General features: G+C 40.6%; 1 protein-coding gene across 5 annotated transcripts in view; it reads left to right on the top strand.

Annotated features, from left to right (window-relative positions):
• The window catches only part of Asap1 (ArfGAP with SH3 domain, ankyrin repeat and PH domain 1), a 332543-nt gene that overhangs the window by 215404 nt on the left and 96018 nt on the right, over nucleotides 1–21121 (top strand). For all 5 annotated transcript variants that reach the window (XM_027950264.2, XM_027950249.2, XM_027950256.2 and 2 more), the window contains exons 6-7: nucleotides 19575–19649; nucleotides 20178–20227. In XM_027950264.2, coding sequence (XP_027806065.2) covers nucleotides 19575–19649; nucleotides 20178–20227 — 125 coding nt within the window. The remainder of the gene's footprint in view (nucleotides 1–19574; nucleotides 19650–20177; nucleotides 20228–21121) is intronic.

Raw genomic sequence — 21121 nt, forward strand, 5'->3', positions numbered from 1 at the left:
AACTTGCATCATGTGGATGATGCCAAGGTCTACCACCAGCACAAGCTGTACTTAGGCCCATGGGAACCCTGATGGATTGTAGCAGCCTTTGGGTGCCTTGCTGGATGAGCATAGGAAAGTGATTCCCTAGGCAGTATCATCTGGCTCTTTAAAATTTTTTTATTCTAATTTGTTACATACGACAGCAGAACACATTACAATTCATATTACACATATGGAGCACAAGTTTTCATACAAAGTATGAAAGTTTTATAGAAAGTAGAGTCACACCAATTCATGTCTTCATACATATACTTAGGGTAATGATGTCCATCTCATTCGACCGTCTTTTCTACCCCTATGTCTCCTCCCTTCCCCTCCCACCCCTTTGCCCAATCTAGAGTTCATCTAATCCTCCCATGTTCCCCCTCCCAACTCCACTATGAATCAGCCTCCTTAAATCACAGAAAACATTTGGCATTTGTTTGTGATTGGCTCACTTCACTCAGACTCCCAGAATAGCTAAAGCAATCCTTAGCAAGAGTGAAGCAGGTGGCATCACTCACTATTCCAGAATTTAAACTATACTACAGAGCAATAGGAACAAAAACAGCATGGTATTGACACCAAAATAGACTGGTGGACCAACGGTACAGAATAGAGGACACAGAGACTAACCCACATAATTACAGATACCTTATATTAGACAAAGGTACTGAAAACATATATTGGAGAAAAGATAAACTCTTCAACAAATGGTGCTGGGAAAACTGGAAATCCATATTCAACAAAATGAAATTAAACCCCTATGTCTCACCATACACAAAACTCAACTCAAAGTGGATCAAGGACCTAGGAATTAAACCAGAGACCCTGAACCTAATAGAAGAAAAAGTAGGCCCAAATCTCCATCATATCGGATTAGGCTCCTACTTTCTTAATGAGACTCCTATAGCGCAATAATTAAAATCAAGAATTAATAAATGGGGCTGGGGATGTGGCTCAAGCAGTAGCGCGCGCGCCTGGCATGCATGCGGCCCGAATTTGATCCTCAGCACCACATACAAAGATGTTGTGTCCGCCAAAAACTAACTAAATAAATATTAAAAATTTTTTTAAAAAAGAATTAATAAATGGGATGGGTTCAAACTAAAAAGCTTCTCAGCAAAAGACACAATCAGTGAAGTGAATAGAGAGCCTACAGCTTGGGAGCAAATTTTTACCACTTGCACATCAGATAGAGCATTAATCTCTAGGATATATAAAGCTAAACACCAAAAAAAACAAATAAGCCAATCAAAAAATGGGCCAAGGAACTGAACAGATACTTCTCAGAAGGTGGTATACAATCATCTGGCTCTTTTCTCAAATGAAAGTCTTGGATGCAATTTGCATTTCTACACCTTTGAGCCTGTGGTAGGTGTTAAGACTTTGCTGACATCTGAGATACCCCAAGGCTTGTTTTCTACTGTGCCTGTGCAAAGCACTTGGCTTTTTGTAGGTGCTAATAACCATATCCGCCTTTGAACTGTGTACAAAGAAATATTTTAAACGAAAGAGCATTTGGAAAGACTGATGGAATCAAGTAAAGTCAGTAGGGATTGTCCAGGGTATTATCTTGCACCAGTATCAATTTCTTGGTTTTCATAACTTGCTGTATAAGATTCTGCTGTGGGGAAAGCAGGTTGATGGGTACGTGGGAACTCTGTGCAATTTTTTCCAACATTTTGTGAGTCTCTGACTTCAAAATGAAAAGTATTAGCCATTGAATTTTAGTTTGTGGGGATTTAGGGGAAAGGGTTTAATAATACATAGTTACGTAAAGATTTTCATATAAAACAAATATTCTGAGCAAAAATAAGAGACTCACTTCTTTGATATTCCTTGAGACAACTATCTGCAACCTTCAGCCACTTCCTTTGTGCTTCAGATTTTTGTAAACCAGTATTTCTCCTCCTGATGAATTTCTTCCTTTGGTTAAAATCCTGTATGTGGTCACTGTTCTGAAAAGATAGAGCGATTAGCTGTTCATTCCCACAAGTGAATATTTCTCATGTGTGATTATGTCAAGGAAATGCTGCCTCCCAGTGGTGAGAAGCCAGAGAAATGTGGGCACACTCTGTTGTTCTTTTAATACATCTGTGGTGTGATTTTAAGTACATGGACTTTAAATTCCTAGAGACCCAGGTAAAAGTAATTACTGAGCATCTTCTTACTTTGTGGCCTTGCCGGGTTACTTGGGTTTTCTGGGTCTTTTTTTTTTTTTTTTTTTTTGCGTTTTGTAAAGTAGGATTAACCATACCTCCTTGCCATATTCACTACCAATTCATTCAACTATTTATTGAAATTCTCCACATGCACTGTGTTCCCACAGGAGGAATACAGCAGGATAACACAGGTCAGGGCCTCTCACTCTTCGAGTTTTTCTTCTAGTGGCATTTTTAAAAATAAGGTATGTGAATTACCTCTCCAAGCTTTTGGTTTGCTGTATATGCTTAGTGGATAGTGATGTTTTTTTAAAAAAAGGTTTTAGAACCATTGTTTTAGTTGACCTGCCAGACCCCTTGAACTTGTCCTTCCCCTGGTTAGAGATGCTTCCCATCAGAGCCAGCTCCAGACAGAGCAAGCTATCTGCCGTGCCTGGAGCATACACTGTCCCACACATCCACACCCTCATATATCCCCTTTTCTCTACTCTGGGGCCCCTTTAGCAGTTAATGTATTAGCAAGAGAACCTTTCTTTACATAGCAGCTTCCTTATTTGAAAAAAAAAAAAAAAGATGATGCTAGTTTGGCTGTTTGTTAGTGCTTTTGTTGTTCATTTGATTAAATATAAAGTACCAAAAGTATGTTCAGTTTTTTGTTGTTTAGGCCATTGAGAGGAAAGCATTAAAACCATTGCTTGCTAAATAGTGCCAGCTGGGCCGATTCTACTCCCAGCTTCAGGCCGTCACTGCTTGTGATCTTGGCAAAGAAGTTAAGGAGTCAACAACAGAGAGTTGCATCCAGTTAATTTTCCCACACCATAAAATAGGACAAGGAAGGAGTAACTGGATTGAAACAGATTCTCAACAGGAAAAGAAAAAACATTTAAATGTCATGCCCTTGGAGAGTCTCAGTGTGGCAGTGGTTTTAGAAAAAGCTTTTTAAAAATAGGAGGTGCCAAGAAGGATACTAGTTCAGCCAAGATGTTCCATATACCTGGTTCCTTCTCTGTTCTAAGCCTCTGGACAGTTCTGTATCTTGCCCAAGAGCCAAAGTGTCATCTAACAGTTGGAAGGCAGTTATTGCTTCAGAGCTGTTGAAGCAAAGCAAAGATTTCTCTAGCTGTGGAGCATTTCCTATTGCAGTGTCTGACTGCAAAGTATTGTGGTTTGGGTTAAAGGTTTTATTTTTATTTTTTTTTTTTTAGTTGTAGATGGATATAATACCTTTATTTTATTTATTTTGATGTGGTGCTAAGGATCAAACCCAGTACCTCACACATGCTAAGCAAGTGCTCTAGCACTGAGCTACAACCTCAGCCTCAAGACTTTTTTTTTTTTTTTTTTTTTTTTTTAAAGATTCTTCTTTTCTTCATGCTCAAATGAGAGTAGCTGGAAATGTGCATAGTAGATCTAGAATTCTATCAGATTATTTCTCAAGTTCTTCTTAAAATATTGAAAAGTATAAAGGTGATGGGAGTGCTCAATGGTAAATGGGTAGCCCCTGTGCCCGGAGCCATCCTATTTTGTAAAACCTCACCTTTTCACAAAATAATCATCCATAATTGGAAGGTTTGGATTTTTGATCCAGCAGACATCTCTTCATGTCCTAACAGGCTTTAGGATAGTATTGTGGGATGTTTTGTGAAGTGAGACCTATTCATGTGGATGGGTGATTAAGACGGAAGGGTCCCCCACCTCATTATGAAAGTCTTACATGTTTACTCCATTTCAGAAATATGAAAAATAAGAATTATTATATAATGCTAAATTCTGTTAATATTTAAAAGTATAGTATTCCTCTGAAAACATTTGATAAATTTATACAAAGAGATACTGATAATTTAGATATTTTAATGTGTCTGTCTATACTTTATGTAGACAAGAGAGAGGAATTGAGGGGTGCAGAAAAAGATACACTGAATCTGAAAAGGGAGGTATTCATGAAAGGTTGGAATGTAGGAAGCCCTTGAACCTTTGAAATGGAAAACACGCAACTCTGAGCAACCCAGCCCTCCTCCTCGGCCACTGTCCTTGCCACAGAAAACAGCTTGATGCAGGGAATGGGCAAGGGCAAGCACAGGGAAGACTATATCTTCAGATGGCCTGCGTCCTCCCTTGAATGTCAACTCAATGCTGCTTCCTAAGTCAATCTGTCTGGTTGGCGCATGCTGAAATTCCTTCCCCTTACGTTGTATGTTACGAACCCCACTTTTCCTGATTTGAGGTGCCCTCTCCAGGAACTCTTCCAATGACAGACATAGACACAGTTAACCAGCTCATCCAGGTTGAACTCTTGGCCAAAATCCTTGAGGTTAGGTGTATTTTAAAGTTCAGAGATTTGTATATTTTTCTAAAAGTAGGTGCAACAGGTTTTACTGGCCATGTATTAATACCTTTCCAGTGACTTCTCTGGCTTATAATTAAACACAGTTTTATCTTAGCATTGAGAATGTGAATATTTGCATGAAGTAGGATAAATACAAAACTATGAAGAGTCCCACCTCAAGTCAGAGCTTCCAGCCAAATGGACTCAGGTCAGGGCAGGTTTTGCCACCAAGTAAATTTTTTTAAAAAATGAAAAATATACATTATGCTTGTATTTTGCAAGCTTTTCTTTTGTTGCTCAATAGCTCTTGGTAGTCATATAAACAAAACTGAAAAATATTTTAGCAGTCTACATAGCATTTCCGTATAAGTAGACCATAAATAATAATGTGGATTTCGCTTTCATCAATACAGCTATACCTGGTGTTAAATTCATTCAGTACACAGAAATTTTAGATTACTTCAGGCTGAATTTAAACCATTGATTTTTTTTTTTTTTTTTTTTGTAACCTTGGTTTTCTGTTAAGATTTACATTAGAAGTGTTTCAGATAGACATTCAGATCATGCATTTTAAACAGGCTGTGGATTTTGCATGCAGTGAATAAGACTTTTTCACCTAAAGTTTGTGTTTGTGGAATGTGTATGTGATTGCCAAGTGTTATTCAACCTGAGACAGACTCACAAAACACCATTTTAGTACTAGGAGACTCCTGTTTTAGACTCTGAGGTCTGAAAGAGGAAGGCAAGAAAAGGAGGAAAGGAAGAAGGGAGGGAGAAATCAGTCACTTTCTGATGGAGAGTTTCATTAACCTCAAGAGAGGGCTGAATTTCAACAGGAATGGTCCTGGATGCTTTATGGTGCTCCTAACATTTGCTAATCCATATGTTCTTTACAGAAAGATAGGCTCTAGTCCAAGCTATTTGGAAGAAAAGGTGGGGGCAGCATGGCAAGACCATGTCTCCACTAAATAAATGAATGAATGAATGTAAAAGAGGCGGTCATACCCTCAAAGCCTGCAGGCAAGTAAGGTTAGCAGTTGTTGTTATTGTTGTTAATATTTTTTTTAGTTGCAGATGATGGACACAATACCTTTATTTTATTTTTATGTGGTGCTGAGGATCAAACCCAGTCAGTACCTTCCACATGCGAGGTGAGCACTCTACCACTGAGCTACAACCCCAGCCCAGATTAGCAGTTTTTTATGTGTAACTTTTACTTACACAAATAATGATAACAATAGCATGTATTTATAGAGTGCTGTCTGTATGCCAAGCACCATTTCAAGCACTTTACATGCTGTATTGGTTAGGATGTGCTGCAGTAGTCAATTAACCCCCAGTTTTCCTGTCCCAGGTCTACTGAGGGGCCTGTTTCTCATGGTAATGCTCAGAAAGGCAGATGGAAGCTCCTCCTCAACAGGATTTGCAATGGCAGGAGAAGAGAGTAGGCAGACATAAAAAAAAAAAAATCACAAGTTTTCCCAGATGTTTTAGGTGTGGTTCCACCTCCCTATTTAGGGACCTGGAATTGGAAAGGAAAACATGGAGTCTTTAGTGATCATTACTGTCTGCTGCCTGTCTCTCAAACCAACACTTCCAGGTAGTAACCGTAGTTATCCTTGTTTGACAGCCAAAAGAACCGAGTCATGGGATGTTAAATAGGTAGAAGATCCAGCATTCAAACCGGGGTGTCTACTTCAGAGAACACTGGACTGCCCCTCAAAAGATATGGACATCCTCTTCTGGAATCAGTTTACTATTTAAAGTTGTGTTGCTTTGGCTGGATGCCCTGGGGCACACCTGTATACCCAGCTACTCAGGAGTCTGAGGCAGGTTGATCATAAGTTCAAGGCCAGCCTGGGCAATGTAGTAAGACCCTGACTCAGGGGGCTGGAGATGCCCAGGGGAAAAGTGCTTGCCTAGCATAATCCCCAGTGAGACGTGCACACACACACTCTCTCACTCACACATACTCTCACATTGATTTAAAGAACAACAATTAAAGCAATGGCACAGTTGGTGGGAGGACAAGGCCAGCACTGTTTGAGATGATTAGCTTTCTGTCTGCATGATTTCTGTCCAGGAGCCTCCAGAGCTCTTTCCAGGCCTGAGTCAGGAGGTGCATTGTGAAAAGCAAATGTCGATACTCTCTTTGACTCAGAATTCTGTCAAACTGCCCCACATTCACTCTTGGACCCCGTGCTCTTCCCCGATTTCCTATTTTCCATCTCTAGGAAGTCTTATCTAGATTCTGTCACTCTTCCTCACTGCTTCAGATTAAAGGTCTTGTCCTGAACTGGTTTTGGATTCCTCTGCAAAATGTTGCCTCTGAGTTTCTCCTCACTTCCACTGACCATTGCCCTCAGACAGGGCCACTTGCTCCATAACTGACTGTTAGGAGGTACTCCAGCCCAGCTGTGGCACCTTCTTCTGGGCTGCTGTCAGCATTGGAAACAGATAAGCGTGGCCGAGTTTCATACTCCACTCGAACACACCAGGTGGGTGCTTTGAGCTGTATACAGCCTGCACAGGTGTGCACAGAGGCTACGTCCAGTGCCCCTGACTCCTCCTTGCCTGGAAACAAGAGTATCAGAGTGTGAGACTGAAACAGTGATACTAATCCCCTGCCTTGTCCTTTGATAAGAGTTTTACATTGAGCAGCTGTACATGTTTTCTATGGAGATTTACAGTGCATATTGTATGTTTAAGGCTTGGACATCATATAATAAACCTGTCCAATACAGTGCTTCCTAATTTGAGCAAAATCTTTCCCATTGTGTAAGAAACATTAACATCCCATTGAACTACACTGAGAAATGCTGATTTAGATATTTCCCTGGATCAACAAATCCATTTTATTTGTTCCTTGTTTTTTAATTTTATTTCATTTTACTCTTCTTCTAAAATTTATTTGTTTATATTTCAGTATGTAATTTCTGATGGTTTTTTTCAGCTGGTGGATTTTTACACTTTGCCTCTTCTTTTTATTTAGATTGAGACTTTTGGTTTCTTTGGTACCTATAGATTAAAACATGAGGAAGTGGCTGCCTAATTCAGCTTTGAACTTGTATCTCACTACATCATTCATTAAAAATGAATGGACCTTTTTACTGACTTACGACTCCAACTGTGTTAAGTAGTTGAAAAGATTGAAAGTTCAGAGAGTTGGCAGAAGGAAGGCCACTTTGAAGCCAGATACGGCTGAGTTCAGATCTCTGCTCCACTGCTTAGCAAGCTGGGTAGCAGGCAGGTTGGTTTGTTCACTCACTTGCCCCTTCATCCAGAGAGCAGGGTATCCATGTCTTCAAAGAAGAGGGACCTTAATCCTAGCCATATTTAGGAAACTTTATTTTCTTAAGCTAACAGGCTGTTTTCCTTAAATAGAAATACTAACTAGCACTAAGCAATGGTTGATACACTTTATGGAGAAGAGTGGAAATTAAGGTCATCATTTTAAAAGAAGACTTTAAAGGGTACCTTTGACTCAACTGGCATTAAACAAGTGCCCTCTCCATCCCAGGCTCTGCTAAGAATGAATGCCACTTCTGAGTAAGAGATTGCTTGTGGAGAATATTTTAATAGTCTGCTTTTGCAGGGAAAGGTGGGCATGGGTATAGCGCTAGACTTTTGAAACTTCCTGCTTTGAGTGCTCACAAGTAGGGGAAACTTTTATTTGCTTTCCTGGCAGCAATTGGTATCGCAGGCATAAATCTAAGAAGATTCTTCCTTTTCTGCAAGGTGGCCTTGAGATACATCAGCCAACTGATGATGACCATCACAGTCACCATTTAGGTGGCTTCTTTGAATTCTGAAGATTTCAGTGAAAATCAAATGAAATGAGTCTCAAAACATGAAGACCAAGCAGATAGGGCAGGGCAGTTCAGGCTGCTGTCTTAGCAGCTAAGTGATGCCCACTGGCACATCACTGTGTCCTCCCAGGACATGGTAACCCCTTGTGGGCTTGTATATTTATTTTATTAAGGATTCTTCAGTTGTGTTAACATGCTTTCTGCATAAAAGTCAGTTGTTGCAAAACTTATGTAACAATGTATGATAGAGACATTCATTGAAGACAAGGAGAATATGCCTTGATATCACTTACAGTATGGATTTGTTCTACTTTAAACATAGCAAATTATAGATGACATGCATGGAAATGAAATTAAAGGTCTGAAACTTGATCATGAACTGATTATCATTTCAATCACACTGCAGAAATCCTTAGGGTTGGTACCACTTTTTCAAACCAGGGCCTTGGTACATAAGCTCTTTCCTTCTGCTTTCTCATTTATCTTGGTCTTGCAGATCTTAGCTGCTCCCCCTTTCTGTATAATTATCCTCAAATGAAATCAGATGCTGCACATAGTGCGAAGGAAAATAGTGCTTTCATTTTCATTCCGTGTAGGAGATGATGTTAAATCTAACCCACCATTTACCTAAATTGAATTAGACAAAATATGATTGTATGATTTTAAGTTAAGGAATTCTTACATTCCCCTGTACTCCTACACCTCCCCGGTTTTCTCTGTAGCACTCAGTAAGGCTGTACTTTCTGATAAGTTCACCTTGTCAGTCCCCAGTGCTGTAGCGCATGGTGTGATTTCGTTCTTACTTGGGGCTTTCCCAGGTCCTCCCGAGCATTCACTCACCTCTGCACTTCTTGATAGTTATGTCTCAGACTTTGGGCAAGTGATTTCCTTTCTCTGGCTGTCAGTCCTTCCTTCTGTACAGGAATTTTGAACTTTCTTCTACTTTGGACAACCCTTAGTCTAAGGCTAGTGCTTCTCAGACTTGGCCTTGATTCATTTCACTTGGAGAGTTTGTTAAAACTTAGGTCACTTCAGAGTGGCACTTAATTAGGCTTGGCATTACATTCATTACTAGCGAGTTTCCAGGTGGTCCTGGAACACTGGTCCCGGGACCATGCTTTGAGAAACACTAGGAAACATGCCATCCTGGACAGAGACAAATTCTCGTGTTATAGAAGAGCTGCAACTTCTTTCCTTCAGATTCACTACCTTATTATTTTTTCTATGTGTGCAATCTGATGTGTATCTTGTGTTAAATGGTCAAAGAACGAGTTGAATGAGAAGTGGGCCTCCGGTCAACTGTATCAACTGCTTGTGTTTGTGTCATATGTCTACTTGGTAAGAGAATCAAAAAATAGCACCATTTGCTTACTAGAAACTTGAAAAAATACTGTTCACTGTTAGGGGTTGATTATATTTATATAAATACACATAAATATATATTACATATATCTTTGTAACCTTTTTATTTATACATTTTTATCGTGTATTTTTGAAGTCATGTGGTTTTTTAACATTGGGTCCATACTACAGGGGTTTACCACCTGTTTATCTATTTTGAAAATGTCTTCCTTTATTGTAAACTACTACAGCCAAAGACTCTTTGCTCAGGAAGAAACATGCAGCCCCCTGAAGCAAAGCTGCCGTGCTTGAGGCCAGGAAGGGAGCCGGGTTCCTCTTCCCTCATTATCACTTGAAGTCCCCAAAAAGGGACCTGCAGAATCCAGAGGCACTGCTTCATACCCATCTTTTATTTGTACTTTAAATTTTCTGATATATTTTAAACATTTCCATTTTTCACTGACTAAAATAGAATAGTTGAGGGCCTCACTTGGAGTCTATGTCGTTTAGATCCTGTCTTCAGTACCCTAGGATTCAGTTCAGTACTTTCAGTTCCCTCGTCACTGGCACTAGAGAGTCAGGAAATGGCGAAAGCTGCCTGGGCCCCAACAGTGATCAGTCCGTTTCTCTGGTCAAATTAAGAAGCTCGTGTTCTTGAGATGGATGGGAATTTTTCAGAAAAGTATGTTTATACTGTGCCCAAGGTTTCATACTGGACATTGTAGACCATACCAAAAAATTCAGAATTTTACTGGGAGTTATGAGTTGGCCCTTCTGACTCTCTAGCTTTACTATTGAACTCTGCTGTTTTTGTGGGTGGTTCACTGGTGAGGACAAGTGCTGCCTGCTCTTGTGCAGGGTGAGCACCCCTGGCATTGTTTGACCCACTGGGCCTGAGTTTTTGTCTTCTGTGTTCAGTTGTTCCTCCAGAGCTCGTTTTAGACTGTAGGAGTATTATAACTGAAAAATAAAGACCTCTGACTTTTTAAGTAGTAGAGAAGAGAACTGGCCTGCCTCACCTTCCACAGCCAGGTGCAGGCAGCTTCTGGTTTGGCATAGACAGACCTCTGATACCTCCTACCCCACATTGTGAGACAAAGCCTGACACCTCTTGGATGGAGGGTACCCTTGGTCTATCACCCCTGATCATATCCTAGGAGGACTCAACCCTCCAGTTCCTCCTGAGTCCTGACTCTCCTCCAATTTTGGTGCTGAGCACCCAGGGAAGATTCTGTAATACTTCAGGTCTTGGCATAGCTCTCCTGGTTTGGAGAATTCATCTATTCAGCCATTTACTCAATCAACAAGCCTTTTCTTTAGTATATATAACATGTCCTCTGTGCCAGGAGCTTAGTTGGGCAAGTCTTGCCTAGTCTCTGCCTTCCAGGAGCATTGCTCTAGATGGGAAACAAACAGGTGTTCCAGACAGACTGGCAGAGTATGTGCAAAGAAGGAGAGAGGTCACCAGGTCAAGAAGCTGACAACGGGTTACGTCATAGTGGAAATGGGTAGAGGGGACGGGGACAGGTTGGCAGTGCCAGACCTAAACTGGAAGTTTGCGTTTGAATCCAGTTCTCTGGGAAGCAGTGATGAGTGTGAAGCAGGAGAGTGATGTAATCTGATAATCACTTTAAAAAAAGATGATACCAGGACAGTAAATGTAATTTACCACAGAATTAAGGACAAGAATCAAATGATCATCTCAGTAGATGCAGAAAAAGCCTTTGATAAAAATCCAGTACCTTTTTTAAAATCCTGAAGAAACTAGTTATAGAAGGAGCTTTTTTCCTTCCTTCCTTCCTTCCTTCCTTCCTTCCTTCCTTCCTTCCTTTCTTTCACCAATAGCTTTCTTATACTCCAATAATGAACCTGCTGAGAGAAATCAGAAAAACTATTCCACTCATAATAACCTTTGAAAAAGAAATGAGGAATAACCCTAATCAAGGCAGTAAAATACCTCTAAAATGAAAACTCTGGAACACTGAATGAAATATTGAAATCAACCTTAGAAAATGGAAAGACTGAGGCGGGGGTGGTGGCTCAGCAGTAGAGCGCTTGCCTAGCATGTGCGAGGCCCTGGGTTCCATCCTCAGCACCACATAAAAATATATAAAGGTATTGTGACCAACTACAACTAAAAAAAAATAAATATTAAAAAAAAAAAAGAAAGAAAATGGAAAGACCTCCCATGTTCTTGGATAGACAGAATAAATATTGTCAGAATGCCTGCACTACCAAAAACATTATACACTTTCAATGCAATCCCCATCAAAATACCAACAGTGTTCTTCAGACCTAGGAATTCATTTGGAAGAGAAAAAGACCCAGAATATACAAAGCAATTCTGAGCAAAATTTAAAAAAAAAAAAATGTTAGAAGAATCACAACACCTGATTTTAAGTTATACTACAGAGCTATAGGAATAAAACCAGCATGGTATTGGCATCAAAGCAGTCTTGAAGCTGGGTGTGGTGTCACATGCCTGTAATACCAGCAACTCAGGAGGCTGAGGCTGGAGGATCAAAAGTTCAAAGCCATCCTCAACAGCTTGGCAAGGCCTTAAGCAACTTGGCAAGACCCTGACTCAGTGCTGCTGGGAATGTGGCTTAGGGGTTGAGCACCCCTTGGTTCAGTCCCTGGTATAAGAAAAAAACAGACTTAATGACCAATGGAATGAAATAGAAGACACAGTCAAACCCATATACTTAAAGTCATCTGATACTTCTCAAAGTTACTAAAAAAGACATGTTGGAGAAAAGATGCCTTTTCTAACAAAATGATGCTGGGAAAACTGGATATCTATATGTAAAAGACTGAAAATAGATCCCTATCTTTCACCCTGCACAAAAGTCAACTCAAAGTAGATCAGGACTTAAAAATTAGATCAGAAACTTTCCAACTGCTGCCCCAAAATAAATAAATAAACAGGATTCACACTCCTACATGTTGCTACAGGCACCAACCTCCTTAACAAGACACCCAAATAGCTCAAGAAATAAAACCAAGAATCAGTAAGAGAGATAACATCAAATTTAAAAGCTGCACAGCAAAAGAAACAAGTATAAACGTACAGAATGGGAGAAGTTCTTTGCCAGCTATTCCTCTGACAGGGATTAATATTCACAGTATATAAAGAATTCAAAAAACTTAACACTAAAAAACAACCCAATCAATAAATGGGCAAAAGAACTAAACAGTCATTTCTTGAAAGAAGAAATATGTATATGGCCAACCCAAGTGTCCAACACTCCTAGCAATCAAGAAAGTACAAATCAAAACTATATTGAGATTTCATCTCACTCCAGTCAAATGGCAGTCATCGGGAATACAAATAATAAATGCTGGTGAGGATGTGGGGAAAAGGGTACAATCACTTTGTTGGTGGGACTGCGAATTAGTACAGCCACTCTGGAAAGTAGTATGAAGATTCCTCAAAAAGACTAGAATAGAACCACCATCTGCCCCAGGCATCCCTCTCCTTGGTACTTATCCAAAAGAACTAAAGTCAGCACACCACAGTGATAAAGGCACATCAGTGTTTCTAGCAACACAGCTCACAATAGCTGAGTTATGGGACCAGCCCAGGTACCCATCAACAGATGACTGGATAAAGAAAATGTGGTTTATGTACCCAGTGAAGTTTTACTCATTTATAAAGAAGAATGAAATTATGGCCTTTGCTGAAAAATGGATGAAACTGGAGAACATCATCCTAAGTAAAATAAGCCTGACTCAGAAAGTCGAGGGTCAAATGTTTTCTCTCATATGCAGAAGCTGGAGCAAAATAAGGAGGAAAAGGGGTGGTGGGGACCCCATGAAAATGGAAGGGAGATGAGTGGAGGAGGGGAGGTTAAGAGTGGTGGGAGAAAGGGAAGGAACCGGGGAATGAGGTTGACCAAATTATGCTGTGTGCATGTACCACAGTGAATTTCACCTTTGTGTATACCTGTAAAGTACCAATTTGTAAAACCAGAAAATAGATGGGTGAAGGCCAGGGGAGTAGAGGGATCATGCAGAGGGGAGAAGGGAAGGGAGGAAGTAAGTACTGGGGACTGAAATGGAGCAAATTATATTCTACACAGGTGTGATTATGTCAAAATGAACCTCACTATTCTATATAGCTATAATGCACTAATAAAAAACATTTTCAAAAAGATTATAGTAGGAAAAGAGACTCGACTTTGGAGAACAGATCTTTATTATTAACTTGACCATCTATTCTGCTCACTGTTTACCTGTTTTCCTCATTTGTTTAGTGAGACTAAGACCCATTCAATAGAATTATTTTGAATAGTAACTTTAGATAATATGTTAAACACAGTACCTACTGTCTGTCGTTTTAAAAAACAATGTAATTCAGGCTGCTCTGCTTAAATGAAACAGGGTATAATGGGATCTTTCATTTTATAGTGACTGTCTTACAGAATGAGGCCAGGAAACAAGAACTAGGAGACAGAAATGGAGAGAATGTGGTGTGATAAGTATAAAGAGTGTTTTATAGCCTTAAAAGTACCTGAAATATTATTATAGTTTGCCGTTTTACTTAGCTTTTAAGGTGTAAAGAAATCTATGAAAATAGCCTAGTTACATTTTATTGAGTGTGTCTTGTTTCTGACATTTTGCATTCATTTATATCTATGGACTCTCTCTCACATCCTTTTGGTAGCATATGGAGTGGGTTTTATCATTCCCACTTCACATTCCAGGAGGTCAGTTCCCAAAAGGTTGAGTAATTTTCCCAGGTGCACACCTAGCACCTGGGAACTGTGTGAACCGTCACTCCGGCAGCTGAGCAATATACTCTTCAAATCCCTGAGCAGCGGATCAGGTGGTAGCAGTAACCCACTCTTGGATGTGGAAGTGCCCTCAATCTGTTAGCAAATATCCCTATTTTCCCTCAATGCCTGTGCAACCAAATAAAATCAGTCTTAGTTTAATAGGTCAGTAATGACTGGTAATAATTGTCCATTCCATGTATATGGTATATATTTGTCTTTAGAATATTCTGATATCTCTAAGAAGATAGTGTTATGAACAGTTTATTGACTATGGAGCTACACCTGGTTTATTGATTGATCCTTCCACTTAACTGGATGTGTGTGTTTGAGCAAGTTTCTTAATGATACCTTGTGGGGTCATCAGGAGCAAATAAGGAGAGGGTGCTAATAAAAGCATCCCGCGCTGGGGCTTCATGTAAAGAACTCACGTTAACTTTATTACTGAAGACAAATGATTTGGAAGTTGAGTAAATGGAAATAGAATAGTCGACAGAATTTTTATCAGTGTGGATGGGAGTGAAGTGGTGCTTCCCTGGTGTCAGTTCTGCCTTGGTCCAATCCACTGGTGTGGGCCAGTTGAAGAAAGTGCTCAGACACCAGCAAGGTCAAACAGTTTGCCAGAGTCACCCACTCCAGGAGTGTTGAGTGGCCAGGTACCGCTGGGTTTCTTTGTTCTATATCACAATATCCTAGAAAGTGGCATATCGACAAGGCACAGTTTTAGATAGCTTTAAGGTAGGAAGTACATAGCTGTCCAGGGCATGAAAGAGTTAACACATAGACAGAATACCTAATTTATACCAGGGAATTGCAGGCTTAGGCACTGAGAAATGGCTCATTATTTTAATTGGATTTTCCAGCGTGTTAAGCAAGTCAGCAGATTTGCATTAGCTTTACTTGCAGAGAAACTGTTTCTATGTGTCGACCGGAAGAAGAAGGAGAACCAGTGAGCAGCAGAGAGAGACTGTCAATTAGCGCAGGGTGACAAAGCAGGCAGATTGCGTCCTCGCTAATTAATAAAGTCTTCCATGCACGTAGGTGTGGTGGAAGTCCCCTTTGTGGGGCTGTGCGGCTCTCGCCTCTTCTCAGAGGCAAGAGATGGAGGCATTGCTGGCTCCTGGCTTTCCCGCAACTGTAGCAGGGCCACTCAGGCGTCAACCAGGTGGCCCACGGAGGGGCTCGGAGCCTGGCCGTGGCCTGCCACTGCTCTGGGACTCCTGCAAAGGATGGGCACTCATGGAACAAAAAGACCAGGGCCCTCCCTGCCCTCTGAGGAGAAAGGCAGTGTATCAGTAAGCCAACAGGAATGTTCCGACTGTGGTAAAGCTGAATGAGAGGGTAAAGAACAAAATCAAGGCAGAATATATTTTAAGTTTGTGTGCTTAGAGGAAAACTTTCATGAAGTCTTTTTCAGTGGCTGGGATTGTGGGGGCTGTTTGTATAATGTCTGTCAGCATTGAGCAGTTCTGAGAAGAAAATGGTTATTTTTATTACCACTAATTTTAATTACAATTATTTGCTTAAACAGGTTCCTTCTTGCATAATGAAGGATAGACCTCAGCCTCCCTTTGTCTGATTTATTCCAGTTTTCTAGTTGGGCTGGCTGTATTGGCAGAGGAAAGAAATTTAAATAGTAATTTTTTGGGGAAAGGAAACATATTTACCATACCTAAACATCATTCCTGAAATTGTTTTTAAAATGTTGTTTGATTAATAAACTGGGAAAAGTGGTACTCCTTTAAGACTTCTTTCAGACTTGAATCATGCACAGAACTTGTTACTTCAGCGTTATTGTTATAGGAAAGGAGTTGGTTTGGAAGTTGAGTGAATGGGAATAGAAAAATCAGTAGAATTTTATTACCATGAATGGTGAACAATTCCACAGTGGATTTGAAAGGCTTTTAAAGTCTGCTGAGATTGGTCTGCTTCCTCTTTGACTTTGTGTTTTTATAATGGCACGCAGGGGGTTGCTAGTACTTGTCATAGAAGACAACCTTCTTTGTCAGTTTTTTAAAATAAACTTATTTTTTCCTGAGATGTAAGGTAGAAAGAGTTTGTAAGTTTTTAAATATTTTCCTGTGGCCTTTTAATTGGCTAGTCAATCACTGAGAATATTCTGACTTATAATACATAATGACTTATAATACATAAAAAAGTGGGTTTTTTAATTAGTCCCCAAGAATATGTGTATATATGCCAACAAAAGAATACCAAGAATTCTTAATTCTTGAGCTTTTCAATCAGTGCAACTACGTCCACACCCCATGCCTGACCACAGTGGTGACATAAAAGGTTGCTATTGTAGTCAGTACAGGACTTTGAAGGGACTTTTTCTTTAGAACAACTATCACATTCAGCACTAATTCCTTTGTTGGTTTGTAATACAGCTTTCATTTCAAGATAGCAATAGCAATGTATTTTTTTCCTTCATTTCACAAGGTATTTGAGGCATGGATGAAAACCATAATTTAGGATAATAAGTTTAAAAACATTTGTAGTTGTATTCTTTTCATATTTTTAAATTTTTACCTTTTTTTTTTTAAAACTAACAATATGTTACATTGCAAACAGGTTTTTTTTTTTTTTTTTTTTTTTTTTTTAATGCAAAAGTCCCCTCTCCCACTCTGTACCTTTGCCCAGTTTTAATTCCTGGGAGGAACTTATATCAGCAGATAACTGATTTCATTTTACTAAAATTCTACTATTCTCATTTATTCAACTTCCAAACTAGTTCCTTTCCTGTAATGATAAAGTTGTAGTAACAAGTTCTGCTTGGGAAGCTGAGGCAGGAGGATCACGAGTTCAAAGCCATTCTCAGCAAAAGTGAGGTGCTAAGCAACTCAGGCCCTGTCTCTAAATAAAAATACAAAATAGGGCCAGGTATGTGGCTCGGTGGTCAAGTGCCCCTGAGTTTCATCCCTGGTACCAAAAAATAAAAATAAAATAAAATTCTGTGCATGATTCAAAAATAAGTTAAGCACAGACATTCCATCTCTTATAAAAATCCTTGGGTCTGAGGTTGTGGCTCAGTGGCAGAGTACTTGCCTCGCACATGTGAGGCACTGGGTTCGATCCTCAGCACCACATAAAAATGAATAAACAAAATAAAGATATTGTATCCATCTATAACTAAAAAATTTTTTTAAAATCTGTATGCACCTTAAGAACTGTTTTATACCTTCCTTTTAGTAATAATGGACAGATTTCCAAAGTTAATCATAAATAACTCTCTTATTTTTATGGCTGTTTAAAAGTTCCATAATGTGTTAGCCAGCACTCATTGGTGGGCCCTTCACTTTCTATCAGAATAAACAGCCCTGTCGAAAAGAACCTGGTGCCCACATGATATGTGTTACCTCCCTTCTGCAAGTCCTTCTCGTCCGACCCCTCAGTGCTAGGCAGTGTTCTGAAATCTGGGAACAGTTTTGTGAACATACAGACCCTGCTGTCAAGGAGCTCTCCTGAAAACTGGGGCGATAGCCAACAGATGAAGCATACATACACAAGTGTTTAAGGAAGAGTACTTTGAAGAAAAATCACATGGGGATCTTCTTGAATGGCTTGAGTAGTGGAGGGCAGGGCAAGCCTCAGCCTCACTGACCCACCATCCACACAAACTTCTACAGTCTGTGGATGGTGGGCTGGGGACTTATACCCCAGGAATGGAATTGAGAACTCAGAACAAGTTGCCCATCTCGGGCAGAAGACAAGTCCTGTTAATCTTTATTTCTTCCCTCTCACACCGAAGGCAATGTTTTTCAACTTTATTTATTTTTTAACATCATTACCTATACCCTTCGTCTTTTTCCCCAAAAAGCCTTTTTGGAAGTTTCCCCCCTCATTGTTCCCCACATGTAATACCATTTATATACTGTGGCCATTTGGAGGGCCACAAACGATTATAAAATCTAAGTGGGCTTTTTGCCCTACTTCCCCAAAACCAATGCCCTGAACCCTCACAGAACACATGGACTCAGCTTAGCCTGTGGCCCTCAGGCTGTTCTCTGCAGGCGTGGTGGCAGAAGCACTTGGACAGAATTGTCTTGGTAGGACTCTTTGTCTTTGCACTAAGAGAAGGAAAAGTGGTCGTTTCCACCGTTTGCACTTGTGTGTAAAACTAGTCGGGGTTCAGGGAGAGTGAAGGGTTAGAGTGACTTAGGAGCTGCAGGAAGCCTGGGCTGAGAACAACAGGAAAGCATCGGGGAGAAGTTCAGAGCCAAAGGAAAGGTCTTCTCGTTCCCAGCCCTGCTGTGTTCCCACGTTGCCTTACTCATTTAGCATCCCCATGACATTTAAAAAATAAACACATTCAGCACTTCCTGGGTTACCAGGGCGTGAACAGCACTTCTCACTGCCTCGGTTGACACATCTGCTCAGTCGGATCTCACACCCCACGCAGTGGATGTGGTTCAGAGGGTCAACACAGAGCCACTTCGGGTCAGAGTTAGTCCTTCTCCCACCACATTCCCCACGTCTTGCCACGTGCATGGCAGTGTGTGGCGGCCTTGGCTCCGCCCACTCCCTGCCCTTGGAGCACAGACCCCTTAAAGGCAGGAACAACATCCAGCTGATCATCTTACTCATCAAGCACTTGGGCCCAGCAAAGTGCCTGGGCTCAATCCCCAGGACCACCTAGTTTCTAGTGTAGTGTGTGGCCCAGAGCCCAGTGAATGATGGACAGGCAGGTGAACAGACAGGTAGACAGACTAATGAGCACAGATTGAGTGGGAATGTTTCTTGAGTGAGGAGATCCATGGGCCTTTCCATCAGTAATCTGGTCCTGCGGATCCCTGCAGCCTCATTTCTAGGTCACTAAAACTGATGTCGTCAAGGTACTAGGAGGCTCCTTAAAGAGACCAGGTCACAAGCTCTTCTCTGTCCTTGTACTGCTGCTGCTTTCACTGTCCCTCCCCAGGTTGGTTATTCTGTTGCTCTTCTCTTCAGCTGAGCAGCAGCTCCGTCTCCTTTCAGTCTCTCCCTGTACCTTTAAAGGAAGGGGCCCCAAGCCTTCCAGAGCCTTCCAGAGTTTGTGTGTGAGAAATGCTCGGTCAGCAAGAGCTGGTTTTATTGTCTTACTGCTGGTTTTTTTTTTTTTTTTAACTGTCTTCCATCTTTCCTTTGTTTTGATTTTCAGCTCCAGGGTCTGAGCCACAATGTGATCTTCACCTTGGATTCCTTGTTAAAAGGAGACCTAAAGGGAGTCAAAGGAGTAAGTGTCCAAAATTCAGAACTTTTGATTTTCACTTTAACTGGAAGGATTGATATTTTTTTTCCTGTTAAGATCATAATAGTACTTGTACTTGAGAGGTACTCTGAACATTTTTAGCGTTAAAATAACGTTCTTCAAAAAACGATCGTTGGAAAAGATGTGCTGCTTGATACAGGGTAGAGAGAGAGGAACTAGAGTAGGCACTTTCAGGAGATCTGTGAGCACCTCAGTCGGTGGGCCTGTGTTGGCTCCTCCAGTGTGACCACCACTGACCAGCCTCTTGGAATCTCTGGGTTCCCGCTCTGGGGCAGCATGACCAGGAGCACCCACCTTGCCTCCCTGTCAGGCTTCTGTGTGTAGTAAGTGGTATAATGTGCACCAAGCCTCTTGGGAAAAGTTTCAAATGGTCCATAAAGGAGGTCATTTTTGCTAAAATGTTATTTCAAAATTATTTGTCCTTTTTAAGCAGAAATAAATAGAATTCAGTTTTGTTTTGTTTTTGTTTTTTCTCTTTTTCTCTTTTCTAAGGATCTCAAGAAGCCATTTGACAAAGCCTGGAAAGATTATGAGACAAAGTTGTAAGTGTTTTTTGTTTTTGTTTTAGGTATTGGTGCTGTTTGTTTGTTTTTTTGTTTGTTTTTTTGTCCTGAGTTTCATAAGAAAGTAACTGGGAAAAGGATAGAGCCCCTGATATCTTCTTAATAAAACACTTAGTATGCCCTTGGAAGACCTAAATTGGGGGTGCTGACCTAGTTTAAAAGTAGTTATGGCCAGGCCCAGTGGTGCACCCCTGTAATCCCAGCAACTCCAGAGGCTGAGGCAGGAGGATTGCAAGTTTGAAACCAGCCTCAACAACTTAGCAAGATCCTGCCTCAAAATAAAAAATTTACCAAAGGTCTGGAGATACAGCTCAGTGTTAAAGTACCCATGTTCAATCCCTAGCACCACCAAAAAAAAAAAAGAAAAGAAAAAAAAAAGAAAGAAAGAAAAAGAAAAACACAATGTGGTAGCCATCAAGCTGGCATTCACTCCAGGTCTGTCTACCCCAGAACCTGAGCAGCAGAACATGGGCATTGGGGTGAGACCAGAGGGAGGGATTAGGGAAGTGAGCACTTTGCATGCTGCCTGGCTGGTGTTCATACCATAGGTATTGCACCATGGCCCTTTGTTACTACTCTGGGAAATTTGTAATATCAGGCAATAGAGTAGGGTGGGAGATGTGTGTATTTTAAAGCTTTTAATAAAATTCTTGGCTGTAAAGTTGGGAAACTGTAAACATAAGAGAATAAAGACATTTCTGGAAGGCAGCAATAGCAGCGGAATGAAAAGAGAAGCAAAAGAAGAACAAGTTCAGGACTAAGCTTGTTTCCCAAGCTACTTTTGTAATTGCTTATGTAACGAGTGCGTTGTTGGGCACTTGCCATCCTAGGGATGCTTCTGTGCATGAACAGCTAAAAATGCAGCTGGGAACC

This window comes from Marmota flaviventris, chromosome 15 (genome assembly GCF_047511675.1).
Source record: "Marmota flaviventris isolate mMarFla1 chromosome 15, mMarFla1.hap1, whole genome shotgun sequence".
Classification (NCBI taxonomy): Eukaryota; Metazoa; Chordata; class Mammalia; order Rodentia; family Sciuridae; genus Marmota; species Marmota flaviventris.